The 12765-nt window shown below is 41.2% G+C and overlaps 3 protein-coding genes across 3 annotated transcripts; all 3 read left to right on the top strand.

Annotated features, from left to right (window-relative positions):
- The first annotated feature begins 3591 nt into the window (after positions 1-3591).
- Positions 3592-3989, top strand: LOC120415383 (uncharacterized). Its single transcript, XM_039576907.2, has 2 exons — positions 3592-3713; positions 3771-3989. Exons 1-2 carry the CDS (start codon positions 3593-3595, stop codon positions 3980-3982), a joined length of 333 nt encoding a protein of 110 aa, XP_039432841.1. The 5' UTR covers position 3592; the 3' UTR covers positions 3983-3989.
- A 1789-nt stretch (positions 3990-5778) lies between these two features.
- Positions 5779-8035, top strand: LOC120415443 (uncharacterized). Its single transcript, XM_039576991.2, has 8 exons — positions 5779-5934; positions 5987-6187; positions 6282-6867; positions 6934-7147; positions 7204-7387; positions 7444-7584; positions 7640-7806; positions 7861-8035. Exons 1-8 carry the CDS (start codon positions 5853-5855, stop codon positions 7978-7980), a joined length of 1695 nt encoding a protein of 564 aa, XP_039432925.1. The 5' UTR covers positions 5779-5852; the 3' UTR covers positions 7981-8035.
- Positions 8018-10021, top strand: LOC120415442 (acrosin-like). Its single transcript, XM_052707596.1, has 2 exons — positions 8018-8483; positions 8540-10021. Exons 1-2 carry the CDS (start codon positions 8184-8186, stop codon positions 10019-10021), a joined length of 1782 nt encoding a protein of 593 aa, XP_052563556.1. The 5' UTR covers positions 8018-8183.
- The last annotated feature ends 2744 nt before the right edge of the window (positions 10022-12765 follow it).

Here is a 12765-nt window from a genome sequence, read left to right as displayed (position 1 = left end):
AGTTTGTTGAAAAAATCAGAACAATCAGTACTATCGTTAGCTCGTGTAGCTTCATTATTCTATTTAAAAATAACAGGTTTTTTTTATTGCCCTAGCGATGTGACTCTGTAGAATGCTTTAAAAGAACTAAATTATGCTTGTGTACTATGTTTGGGAAAAATATTCTAAGATTGCGTCAACGTCTCACGTTTTATCGCCGAAATAAGAATTTTTTATGCGATAGTAATGATTCATAGTTATGATTTCAGTAGAGAAGTTTGCTGCAGAATGAACAATAATGATTATGGGAAAGTGAGAGATTGTATTCCAAGCCTGTATCTCAACAGCGTATTGCTTTAAAAAAATGCTATATTATAAATTGGTGTGCGAAATCAAATATAAATAAACGCTGACAAAAATTAATATGCCTTTTCAACAACTTTCAATTAGTTGGGCATAAATTCCTGCAACAGATCTTTTTAGTTCATTTTGATTTAAGTAAAGGCGTTGCAAATATTTTTCAAAGTTTATGTTGTTCTTCAAAATTGGTCCGAAAAATCGGGGAATTTTTTTTTCAAGATCTTAATAACTGAAAACAATCAAAAATGCATTTTTCTGCATTGATAATCATTTTTACCATGTTTGGGCTCTATTAAAAATATTTTGGATTTTTATGAAACTCCAATCTACAGCACCGCAAAAATGTTTTTTCACGCAAAACAAAATTGATGTATATTGCATTTTTAAACACTTTCTTCATTCAAATTTTAAAACCGTGGCTTGTAATTTTAATTTTTAACTTTTTATTTTTTTTTTGCCCCCTCCTCTCCCTTGTCTTTGGTCAGAGTCGAGGGACATAAACTTCAAAAAAAAATTGCATCGGCCAAAAAATATGTTTATAAAAATTGCGAAATGTAAATATTGATAGCGCATGAATCAAGTGTGAAAATCAACATGAATACATGCAAAAAAAATCACTATTTATATAACCAGTTTAACTAAGAATTTGAAAACATTTCGTAATTTTTTGTAAAAGTATTCCTTTGAAGTTGCACTGAGGTTGTTCTGGATTTAAATGTGTATTGTTTTTAGCTCAGTTTCATGTAAACAACATTTCTAGAGTTTTTTTTAAAAAAGGTCCTATCCAGGTTTTTAAGCGAAGATGGCGTTCGAATTGTGAACGCCCGAATTGTCAAAATCGCGCAGTAGCACCAACATTAGAAAAAAAAGTATGGCTGTCATGCCATGGCACACTTTTTTCGTAATTTTGGTACCACTGCGTGATTTTGACATTTCGGGCGTTCACCATTCGAACGCCATCTTCGCTTAAAAATCTGGATAAACAAAATTTTCATTCTTTGCTTTTTGGGTGTTTTCAGCCCTCTGTCACTGCCACCATGTTTATGAAACCAAAATATTCGATGACGAACACCAAGAAAACAAAGAAGAAAACGAAGGTGTCTACTGTCAGATTTTGAAAAATAAACAAAGTGGGGGATGAACAATTGTCGATTCCCGGTCGATTCGGATTTTTCCTTTAATTTGGTTCCTAGATACAGAGCAGCTTTCGGTCGGATTCTTGCTCAGAAAAAAACAGGAACCCGACCGGTACCGGTTTTCGGAAGAGGTAAAATTTTACTCTGCTTCTCCGGCTGCACCAGCCAGACGGCCGATTCAAGAGCTCCTTGGTTTCCGGCCTCATACACACACGATAAACGTCCGGAAATATGCCCAAGATACACAGGACCACTCGCGTGACCACTTGAACCAAATTTTGTAATAATGTTATCACAAAATTATTATTTTTTGATTAGGCGCGCCTTTTCCCTATTTTTATGTAAACAATCAAAAGACACCAATACTACTTCATCCAAAGCTTTGTTTATGATGGGCTCTTCACACATACTAATGCTCAAACTCTATCCAATGCATTGTTTATGGTGGGCTCTTCACACATACTAATGCGTGGGCTCTTCGAGGTTTTGGTGACTGTCGAACGTTCTAGGCATTAACAGTGGTGCCAGGGGGCTGGGTGTTTTTGAATACCCAAGACTCAAGACGGTTTCAATAAAAACAAAAAGCAAAATTTTGTTGATAGGACCTTAAAAAAAATCTCTAGATTTTTGCAATGGAGCACCCGCCGTCGAACAGTTTTGCTTTTTTCTACAATGTATTTCTTATGGAGCGAACTGTCAAAACTGCTCGAAGGTGGGTGCTCCATTCCGTCGTGATACTAGTTACTTTTCCTGTCATTCTCGAACGACAAAACAGCCTACTTTTCTCTACCAAAAATAATAAAATCGAATAGAAGCACTTTTCAAAACAAATGCTGAAAAGTTCTACTTGCCAGCACTGAAATGGATGTTGAAAAGTTGAACTTTTCAACACTTGTTTCGAAAAGTGATGCTTTTCAAAATTGTTTTGATTTAAACGGTTGATTGACTAAATACATGGACATTTCACTTTTCTGTTTGAGTATTAAATGGACATTTCACTTACAATTCCATTCAAAGAATGTTTTTTTTCGGAATCACAAAAAAAGTTGTATGGAACTCGATGCAAAACTAAATTTTTTCATCACTCATCGAATTCATCAAAAAAAATCCGAAAAAAATCTTCTTTTTGCAAATGCCGAAAAAAATCTTCTTTTTGCAACTTGTTGCATAAACTACAATATTTCTAAAAATCATTCGGGTTGTATGTGAAATCTTTTGAAATTATAGAGAATCATATTATATCAAATCAAGCAATTCTCTACGGATTCAGCCCTTTTATTGTTTTAAACTTTGCAATGGTTAGTTTGTCTTTACATAAAAATTCAACAATCTGAACCTTGAGATAGAAAATCCGATCGATTTAACGATTTCAGCAATGTTAATAACCTGCAACTATAAAAAAAAAACATTTAAAAAAAAAGTAATTTATGAATTAGAAAAGTTACTGCGGATAGGTTATTTAGTTATTGAACCTTTTGAGTATCAGAGTCAAGCAAAATTAAATTTTAAAATAGATTGCTATTGAAGTACACTTCCATTTCTAAGTGCAACTCAAACGGAAGCTCAAACCACGAACTCTCCAAAACTACAGTCCTAACCCTTCAAGGGAAAGTTTCCAAACTCATTGCGGTTGACAGTTTCTCGCATGACTACGATGACTTTAAAAATATGAGTGCTGGGCAAACATGCAAACAGTTTTCAGCAGCATCGACTGGCGATGATAATGATTAAATGGCTGCCACACATGTTTTCTATGGAACTGCACGTGCCACAATTCCTCGTGTTACAACTTTACTTCGACTTCTTTCGAGATTGACCTATCGAACGTGTAGCTTTATGCAAATCACTCTTCCCTTACTAAGATAAGATGTTTCACAAACCGAAAAACAAAAATGCAAATACGACCCAATAACGTTCGCCCAATTCGTGACCCCCTTGAAGCAGAGGCCTATTCGACAAATCATCGTTGTTTGGGACCTTACGAGACGACTGTTTTTCGCTTCGGAAACGAACGCCCAAGATAAAGCTCTCACCAAATTGGGCGCTGGGTCGCAGTTCAAGTTGGACCATCAATCGTTGAACATCATCTGACGTGAAGTGTGGAGAGTTTTGAAAAAATGACACGTGTTTGGCTGTGGCTTACCTGTGGGTTGTGTTTCTTGAAACTGGTGGAGCTGCGTCCGCAAGGTTTTCCGTTCTACTACAATCAACAACGGGATCCGTTTCGAACAGTTAGAGGTGAATTTAAGTTTTTATCTTGAAAACAAAGTGTTTGATGTGACCGTTTTTTCATAGAATCTCCAAGTGAAAACGTAGTCCGGAAGGACTTTTACATCCACGAGATTCCCGAGGAAGTGCTGCAGGACGAGGTCCAGGACGAGATGAAGTTTGTCATGCAACGCAGACAACGGGAGCAGTTCGAGCTGGATCGGTTCGTGCTGAAGATGTACGAGGAATTTCGGAAACGGGAACGCGATGGAACGCTGAGCAAGTTTAGGCTGATTTGAATGTCGAATAAAAAAGAGTGATTTTGACGTAGACTTACGTCTTTGTCGAAGGTACTGGGGTGCCATTCCAAAAAACCCGGGCCGAAGGCCCTGGAATATTGCGTCATCCGTCAATCGCTTATATCTTCCTTCCCTCAAATCGAATCGGCACGATTTTGGTTCCATTCGATTCGAAAATTATTCAGCAATTTGCTATTAAATTTTCAATGTTGGCAAAATAGTTTAACTATTGTAACAACTCAATGTTTTAAAATGTTTTCAAAATGCAGAGATTTTGCAAGCAAAATGAGCGCTTCCCACTCACGGACGGGAAGGTCAAGTACCTATTTTGAGGGGAAAATCACACAAGCAGCGCGACCGGTACCGGTCGCGAAAAAGGAGGGGAAGTAGCGAGCCGAAAACATATATAAGAAACTGCGCCAGATTTCAGACCATCATTCACGTCTCAGACGTCGGACCGGCAGCAGCAGCAGGAAAGAGAGGGACCAGAACTGCAAAAGAAGCGCGCATCGCCTTCTCGTCGTCACCGTCAGCCAGTTGCCTCTCGATGGCCGGACCGTTTGGATCTTTCGTGGTAGGGGGTGAGGATTTCCCAACTCTTCGGAGTTGCCTCACCCCCCGTCCCTCGTCCCACCCGGGGCTGCCTTCTCGCCGAACAGTTGCCTCTCGTGGGTCAAGCCGTGGTTGTGAAACAATCAGGAAGGGGCTGAAGACTTCCCAACTCTTCGGAGTTGCCTCACTCCCCGTCTCTCGTCCCACCCGTGATGAGTCGGTGAAATGCCGTTCAGGAACTAGTGTTGGTCTTCGGGGGTGACGGATTGCACAGCTTTCTGAGGCTGCTCCCCCCCAACCCCTCTCTCTCCCCCACATTATGCTACCAAACTTTCATTCGGTTCGCGAAGAAATCGTTTTTAATTCTTCTCTCCTCCATTCGATGTTTCCATTGTTTAAATAAGGCTTTCTAGTCAAAGATTTACCAACACATTCAAAGTATGGTTACATGGCAGTTGCGGTCCGATTGAGTTGACTAGAGTGTGTAAGTTCTGTCTTGTTGGGGGGTCCATCTCCCATTTACGATCTTATTCCGTTAATGTATTTCAAGTATCTAGCTAATTCTTCAAAATAAATATATATAAAACTCTATGTCCACATCTCAAAACTTTACGTAGTCTACGCCATTCCGGTTATGTCTGTGACATAACTACTTTGACTTATAAATTGTAAATACAGTATTTGTTCGGTAACTGAGCTGAGAACGTAGCTCAGTCACCGAATGCTGCTCGCTAATTGGGCTGAACGAAAAATAACGAGGGGACCACTGATGCATAATATTTTCTTGATGAAATATAAAAATAAAGGTTACTTAAATTTATTTACAATGCTAACATTTCATATTTCTTTTATTGTGACTTGAAATCAAATAAAAGTTTGAATAACGATTTTTATTTATTGAACACGATGTTTGCATCGATTAACCCCTCGGTCATTTCGGTTTGTTTGGTTTTTTGAAGTTTGTCCTCTTTTTAACTGGGCTACGGCCCAGTTATCGAGCGCCCAGTTAAAAAGCAGCCCAGTTAAACAACGCCCAGTTACCGAACAACTACTGTAGTGGTTTTATTGGCCTCGATAGTCTGTTAGACAATTTGAATAAATGTCAATTTTATTTGTTTTAATTGTGCTTAAAATGACGTCCAACTGTACTGGAGGAATCCCTTATCGCGTTTCTCACAGTTCTCACAAAAGCCCCTAGCAGCATAAATCTCATGCTAGAACGTTATGCTCTCAGTCTTTTATCAAACCTCTTTCGAAAAACATCTTGTCCAGCGCACTCGTGGAGCGTTCCAAGTCAACCAACTTAGCAAAGGTTGCAATGTGGCCGCTAGCCATTCTGGCTCTGTTTCGTCTGCTTGCAGTTGGATCAGCCGAGAGCAAGTACAATGTCACTTACGCAGGTAAGGTTTTGCGAAGGTCTTCAAGTTCAAATTGACGAGAAGTCTATTACAGATTTGGACAAGTGCAAGCAGTTTAACGCGGTGAATGGATACAACTACGACGCATTCTTCAAGCTAACCGAGCTTGATAACCATAATCTGGACAACGAAACGATCGTGAATCTTCGGCTGTTTGTGGTTGCGTCCAAAGATGCCCACATTCTTCTTTCGGATATCGATTCCGTTATACCGGAAGCTCAAGTCTATGAAATAGGTTAGTAACTGCAGCGGCCACGTGGGCGTTTCCCAAGGAAACCCCCCTCTCTATCTGGTATGCACTTTTTGCTCACTGTGAACTCTTGTCTTAGTGGTCGGCGCCGGAGGCAACATGTTTACCGAGATAAGACGGCAGCGCAAGAAGAACCCTCTCAAGACGAAGACTACGAAGAACGTTCTGTCGCCGATTGACCCACTGCCGTTACGCATAAGGCTTACAACGGAGGGACTTATCGAAGTGGGCATTGAAGGTCAAGATCTGCCGCTTATTTCAGCAACCGATAAGAACGTGACTAGTGTGCGTTACTTAAGCTTCAGCTCGTGGGGTTCAACGCAGGCCAAATGGTTCTACGACTGTGAAACAGAGGATGAAACCGTGACCGAGCTGGAGGTGTACGATCCCACGGGCCACATGACACCAAAGGATAAGCTGATCTATGCGCTCCAGATGAACGCTTCATTCCAAGCGCCCGACTGGGAGACACCGATCGAGATGCAGAAGCTGGTATTCACGCGGATTGCGTACGATTCGTGGAAGAACCAACTGGAAACGCGACTCATGTTCCGACTGTCCTGGCGGGATAATCGATCCTGCTGGGAGCCGAAGGAGCACAGCAACATCACCAAGGTCATCAACTTTTCTGCCATGCTTTGGGCGCCAGCCATCAACGTTAAGGAGTACGAGCGCTACATGAATTGAGACTTCAGTCCTAGCATTCTACTCAACAATTTCGTCATTTTCAGCGAGAAGGACTACCAGCTGACCGAGCTTATTGGAACGGATCATTTCACCGTGACGTACGACGGCCAGTACGAGTGGGTGTCGCGCGAAATTACAACGGATACCTTCTGTGCCCTGAGTTCCTCAGACGATTGGCCATATGAAACGAACACGTGCGATGTGGCGTTCAGCGCGGACCTTGCCTCAACACCGTTGCGATTCCTCTCGGATGCTGTGGTAAGACGTTTTTTGGTCCGCTGGAACCGAGTGTTGAAATGTTACCGATCTTCCAGAGCATGCATCCCAACTTGATTCAGTCGGACTGGATCGTGGAACGCATCACCAAGCACGAGAATCTGAACGAGGAGGGAATTTTCCTGTTCAACGACGGAAGTCCACGACCGGAAGTTGTGCTAAGGTTGCACATAAAGCGAAACAACGAGTTCTACGATACGGTGCTGTATGCTCCGTATTTCAGTGAGTTCTTTCGACAAGGTTAACAGAAGAGATGCTCAACGAATATCCGCTTTCAGTGACCAACGTGATGATCCTGGTGTCCTTCTGGATGGAAGGAATCATGCGAATCTTTGCCAACTCCCTCGGAGTCATCTTGCTGATCGGAACCTTTCTCCAGATGTCCGCGTTCGTACCCCAGCTGTCGAATCCCAAAATTTGTAAGTATCGATTTGCGGTACTTTCAACAAACTATTCAATCAACAAATTTTACAGTCATCTTCTTCCGTTGCACGCTGTACTGTTCCTGGATCTGCGTACTGCTTTTCGTACTCGATAAGTGGCTACGGAAGTATGGCCCCAAAATGGCTCCGGACTCGTGGCTTGCGCGGTTGGTGAGCTATCCCCACCTGCGGTTCGTGCTGAGACTGGATGGTGGATCGGTGAGTACGAATCTTTTTCCCATGAACCGATTAGCGAGTTCAAACTTCTTTCAGCACTACGGATCCCTGCACCAGAAGGACCTAAAGTGGCGCGATTTCGCCAAAATGCTCGACAGAGTAGTATTCATCGTGATGAGTGGAATATTCCTAGCATCATGCTTCGTCAAACTGTAACTAAACTGTTCTAGAACAGCTTTTTCTCTAATAAATAAAAATAACTTTCAGTGTACCTTTCTGGTTATCAGTGCACGTGCCGAAAGCCCCCAAACACCGTTGCCCAATCAGAGAAGCTAACATTTCGCCATGTCTACACCCTTGCTACATTTCATTGACCTTGTGACTTGGTGGCGGTTCAGTTCAACTAAAGTGTGCCAAGAATGCACTATATGCATTGCTGGAATCTTTTGCCGGCGCTTCTCGTCGGCGTCAGTGCATCCGGGTGCAACGGTAGTGCTGCGCAGTACGGTGCAGATCCACCCACGAAAATAACTCTTTTCTCAGTTTTCCATCCAAACCCCCAAGCGCCGCTGTTTGTGGACGAACCTCCGCCGGACTACTACCGTCGGAACAGCTTGCAGGACTGTCGCGAGCGGTTCTTCTCCACAGTGCTTCAGAACGATGAATTCACTGGCGTCTACAACGGAGAACCGGCTACCGTTGGCGAGTTCAACTTCTTTGTATGAATCTTGTCTGTTATGTGAGTTCTCTCTGTATAAGTTCTAACACTTTTCAGGCCGCAATCGGCTGGACAGGATCGGATAAAACCGTTAAGTACAAGTGTGGAGGAACGTTGATCACGCTGAACTTTGTCCTGACAGCGGCTCACTGTGCGTTCGATGATTTGTCCGTTCAACCGGACACAGTACGGCTAGGTGATGTTGACTTGAAGGGACCTTCAAACGATCAGAACGCACAGCAGATCAAGATCAAAACGTTTACCCGTCATCCGGAATTTCGACCGTCCAAAGCGTACAGTGACATCGGGTTGATCGAGTTGTCGCAGAGTGCCAGAGCTTCGCCGTACGTTTGTACGGCCTGTCTGTGGACTGCGGCATCCAATCCGGACTACACGATGACCCTGATGGGATTCGGAGCGGTGGCTTATGCAGCAGAACCGAGTTCAGTGTTGAGGAAGGCCACAACTATGAGGGTGATCGACTCGGGAACCTGTGCGAGCAGATTGCTCCCAAACCGGAGACTTCCACAGGGTATCGCCGATCAACAGTTCTGTACGGTGGGATCGTCTCAAGATGCTTGCGAAGGAGATTCTGGTGGTCCATTGGTGGTGTACTTATCCGATGTAGACAAGTTAATCCCGTTTGTAGTTGGGATCACTTCGCTTGGAACAGGATGCGGTGAAGGTTCCGTTGGATTGTACACCAAAGTATCCCAGTACATCAGCTGGGTACAGTCCGTGACCAAGTCCAACTTCAACCAGCTGCAGTGCGCTAGGAGATCCGTCTGTAGAGAATACTTCAAGGACTTCAGAAGCCCCGTGCAGGTCCAGAAGTTGTCTCCCAGTTGTAGGACAACTCTGCTGCGAGGTGACACTCCAACCGGATGTGGGGGAACTTTAATCGACTACCGTCACGTGTTGACCTCTGCGCAGTGTGTTTCTTGCACCAAAGCTCCAACCCACGTGTCCATCCACGACAATATCGTAAAGGTGCAAGAAGTCATTCGACATCCCGAGTTCCAGGAAGATCCTCTAGAGAACGATATCGCGTTGATCACGCTGGAGAAATACTTGAGTCACGAGCTGAACGACCGAACCGTTCTTCCGGCCTGTCTTTGGAATCAACCAACTCTCGATACTTCTGAGGTTTTTGTTGCTGCTACTGATCCAACTGCCGATTCCTACCAACGGTTGATAATATCTTCAAAACTGATTGATGACCAGTTCTGTGGAAAGGACCAGCTCTGCTCGGAGAACTCCGTTGACGTCATCCCAGGAGTCTGCCAGTACGAACCCGGTGGCCACGTGTCAAACTACGTGAGCACACCGACGCAGGGCTTCATTCCGTTCATCTACGGTGTAAACTCGGAGGGATTCGAATGTGGCGGGAAGTACGGCACATTCGTTGCTACTAAGGTAGAGCCGCACTTTTCGTGGATTGAAGCGGTTGTGTTGAACAAATCGGAAGGTAAAGTACACTTATCAAATCAGTGCAATCGTGTCCATACTAAACTTTATTCTTACAGTTTGTCACTTTGATCTGGGAAATCTCATCGGGCGACTGAGGAACTGCGTTGGCAATTTTAGGGATAGGTTCTACTTTGGGACCAACAAGAACAAACTGAAGACTATTTTTCGCGTAAATGAAACTAGAACAATCAAATCGAAACAGTTGCTGACAAATCGTCGGAAGTTGCACGTGGTTTCAGTTGAAGACAGGAATAAAGCGCGGAAACATCATGGTTTGAAGGGTCAAGGAAAGGGTCATTTGAGAAGACAGAAAATGCATAAGAAATGTAATCTACAATAACAAAATAAATTATATAAATTAATTTTTAGCAGTCATTAACATTGAATATTTATTAAAAAGTAACCTTATTGCGATTCTTAACACCGGCCAAATAAATCAGCCTTGTAGCATATAGAGGCAAGCTCGAACAAAAGCGATTTTTTTTCCTGGTCTCACTTTGATTTCCCATTTGTTGCCTGTTTTGCCCGTTCGCTGCTGACCGTGTACGCCACAGTGGTATAACGTCAAAAAAGCCTCGTATAATGTTTGTAAACAGTATACAGTACAACTACCGTAAGTCGGTTCGTTTTTTCTTGAATACTTTTGCAACATAATTTTATTATGAATGTAAAGGGGAATAGCATGTAATTTCATCATGCACGTGATGTTGGCTTACAACAGTTGGGCGTTCAAGAATAGCTGTAAATTGGCAAGAGAACTGGTTCCCCAGTGGACATTGTTTTCCTCCTGAAAAGAAATCTGTCCACCGGTGGACCGATTCCGCTTGCAAAATACAGCCAAGAAATCCGTCAAACAGTGGCCAAATAAAAAAAAATCCGGCTCGCCAACGTTGTCAAGAGAAACCGACCTTTCCCAAAATTGCCGGGTGTGTGTGTGTGTGTGTGTGTGTGTGTGTGTGTGTGTGTGTGTGTGTGTGTGTGTGTGTGTGTGTGTGTGTGTGTGTGTGTGTGTGTGTGTGTGTGTGTGTGTGTGTGTGTGTGTGTGTGTGTGTGTGTGTGTGTGGTCCAATCCAATACCCGCTAACCGGTAGCGAAATTATGGGAAAGTATAATTTGTATCAGACTTTGTATATGACGAATGCTGATACAACTTATATGTCAATATGTTTAATCAGTATATCAATAACTTGTCAATAACTACTTCAACATGTTAACGAATGGTAAAACGTTACTTAATCTACCGTATGGTGGTTGATGCATTCCACTCGATAGGATTCGAATTGATGACCTTTGGGTTGTGAGTCCAACTGCCTACCAGCGACTCCACCGAGGAAGGACCCATGGACGACTCCTACACCTGGACTAAGCTAACGATCTAGATTAGGTCTGAACCAATGTTCACTTCCCCGACGGAACAGACAAATCTTGACTCGAAAAAAGCCACCAGGTCTGACTGGGGCTGAAGCCAGGCCAACTGGCCATCTGTTGAGAAACACCGAAACATTTATTTTACGGAAAGATAAGAAAAACTTGTAACACGCATTATCCCTCCCAAAGAATTTTAGAAATTTTAATTTATAAACATACGTAATTTTTCATATCAATTACCGCCAACCCTATTTAAGGAGACTGTTTACATATTTACACAATGTATGCAACTCGTTTACGCTAGGGTAAGTTGAAAACAAAAATAAACCAGTAGTAACGGTCAATTCAAAAATTATGCCACTTGTTCAAAAACAGATTAGTGCGCGTGACCTGTAGCGTGTGTTATACAACATTATCTTGTCTAATATTCAAAGTTAACAGTGTAGTAACTTCAGGCATCCACGCTAGGTGGTGATACTGATGCGAACAAATTTCGGAACCATGTTTTGAATTGGACTTGGCTCCATATGCTTGTAGTTCTGAAAATACAGACCCTACACGGAAAGAAATCCTGTCAGCGGATCCGTTTACATTGTAAACAATTTGCTCTAGATTTCGTTTACAAATGTTATCGATCCGTCGTCCGTTCACATTTGCAACAAAAACGATTACATTGTAAACGCTATTTGCCAACATAACGCCCTCCTTAAATTGGTAACGATCTGCATACTTGCAGGCGTTTCTGCCGGTTCAGCAATAGAACCCCTGAAAGTATGCAGCACGTAGTGCTGCTTTTTGAGGGTGGAGCTACTTCTTCTTCTTTGTTACATATTTCGGATATCCGCAATAGGGTTGGTAAAGAAATAGGGTAGTTAAAATTAATATTATAATTGTTTTATTTAAAAAAAAAAATCAAAAAATTTCAAAAATTCAAAAAATTTCAAAAATTTCAAAAATTTCAAAAATTTCAAAAATTTCAAAAATTTCAAAAATTTCAAAAATTTCAAAAATTTCAAAAATTTCAAAAATTTCAAAAATTTCAAAAATTTTAAAAATTTCAAAAATTTCAAAAATTTTAAAAATTTCAAAAATTTCAAAAATTTCAAAAATTTCAAAAATTTCAAAAATTTCAAAAATTTTAAAAATTTCAAAAATTTCAAAAATTTTAAAAATTTCAAAAATTTCAAAAATTTCAAAAATTTCAAAAATTTCAAAAATTTCAAAAATTTCAAAAATTTCAAAAATTTCAAAAATTTCAAAAATTTCAAAAATTTCAAAAATTTCAAAAATTTCAAAAATTTCAAAAATTTCAAAAATTTCAAAAATTTCAAAAATTTCAAAAATTTCAAAAAATTCAAAAATTTCAAAAATTTCAAAAATTTCAAAAATTTCAAAAATTTCAGAAATTTCAAAAATTTCAAAAATTACAAAAATTTCAAAAAATT

Source organism: Culex pipiens, chromosome 2, assembly GCF_016801865.2.
Source record: "Culex pipiens pallens isolate TS chromosome 2, TS_CPP_V2, whole genome shotgun sequence".
In the NCBI taxonomy this organism is placed as follows: domain Eukaryota; kingdom Metazoa; phylum Arthropoda; class Insecta; order Diptera; family Culicidae; genus Culex; species Culex pipiens.
This window is presented reverse-complemented; position numbering and strand designations above follow the sequence as displayed.

Bases quoted from the DNA above. Each gene is read 5' to 3' on its own strand.
- LOC120415443 (XM_039576991.2), top strand. From the start codon at position 5,853: ATGTGGCCGCTAGCCATTCTGGCTCTGTTTCGTCTGCTTGCAGTTGGA. The intron at 7,148-7,203 runs GTAAGACGTTTT...CCGATCTTCCAG, and splicing joins GATTCCTCTCGGATGCTGTG to AGCATGCATCCCAACTTGAT. The intron at 7,585-7,639 runs GTAAGTATCGAT...CAAATTTTACAG, and splicing joins GCTGTCGAATCCCAAAATTT to TCATCTTCTTCCGTTGCACG.
- LOC120415383 (XM_039576907.2), top strand. From the start codon at position 3,593: ATGACACGTGTTTGGCTGTGGCTTACCTGTGGGTTGTGTTTCTTGAAA. The intron at 3,714-3,770 runs GTGAATTTAAGT...GTTTTTTCATAG, and splicing joins TCCGTTTCGAACAGTTAGAG to AATCTCCAAGTGAAAACGTA.
- LOC120415442 (XM_052707596.1), top strand. From the start codon at position 8,184: ATGCACTATATGCATTGCTGGAATCTTTTGCCGGCGCTTCTCGTCGGC. The intron at 8,484-8,539 runs GTATGAATCTTG...AACACTTTTCAG, and splicing joins TTGGCGAGTTCAACTTCTTT to GCCGCAATCGGCTGGACAGG.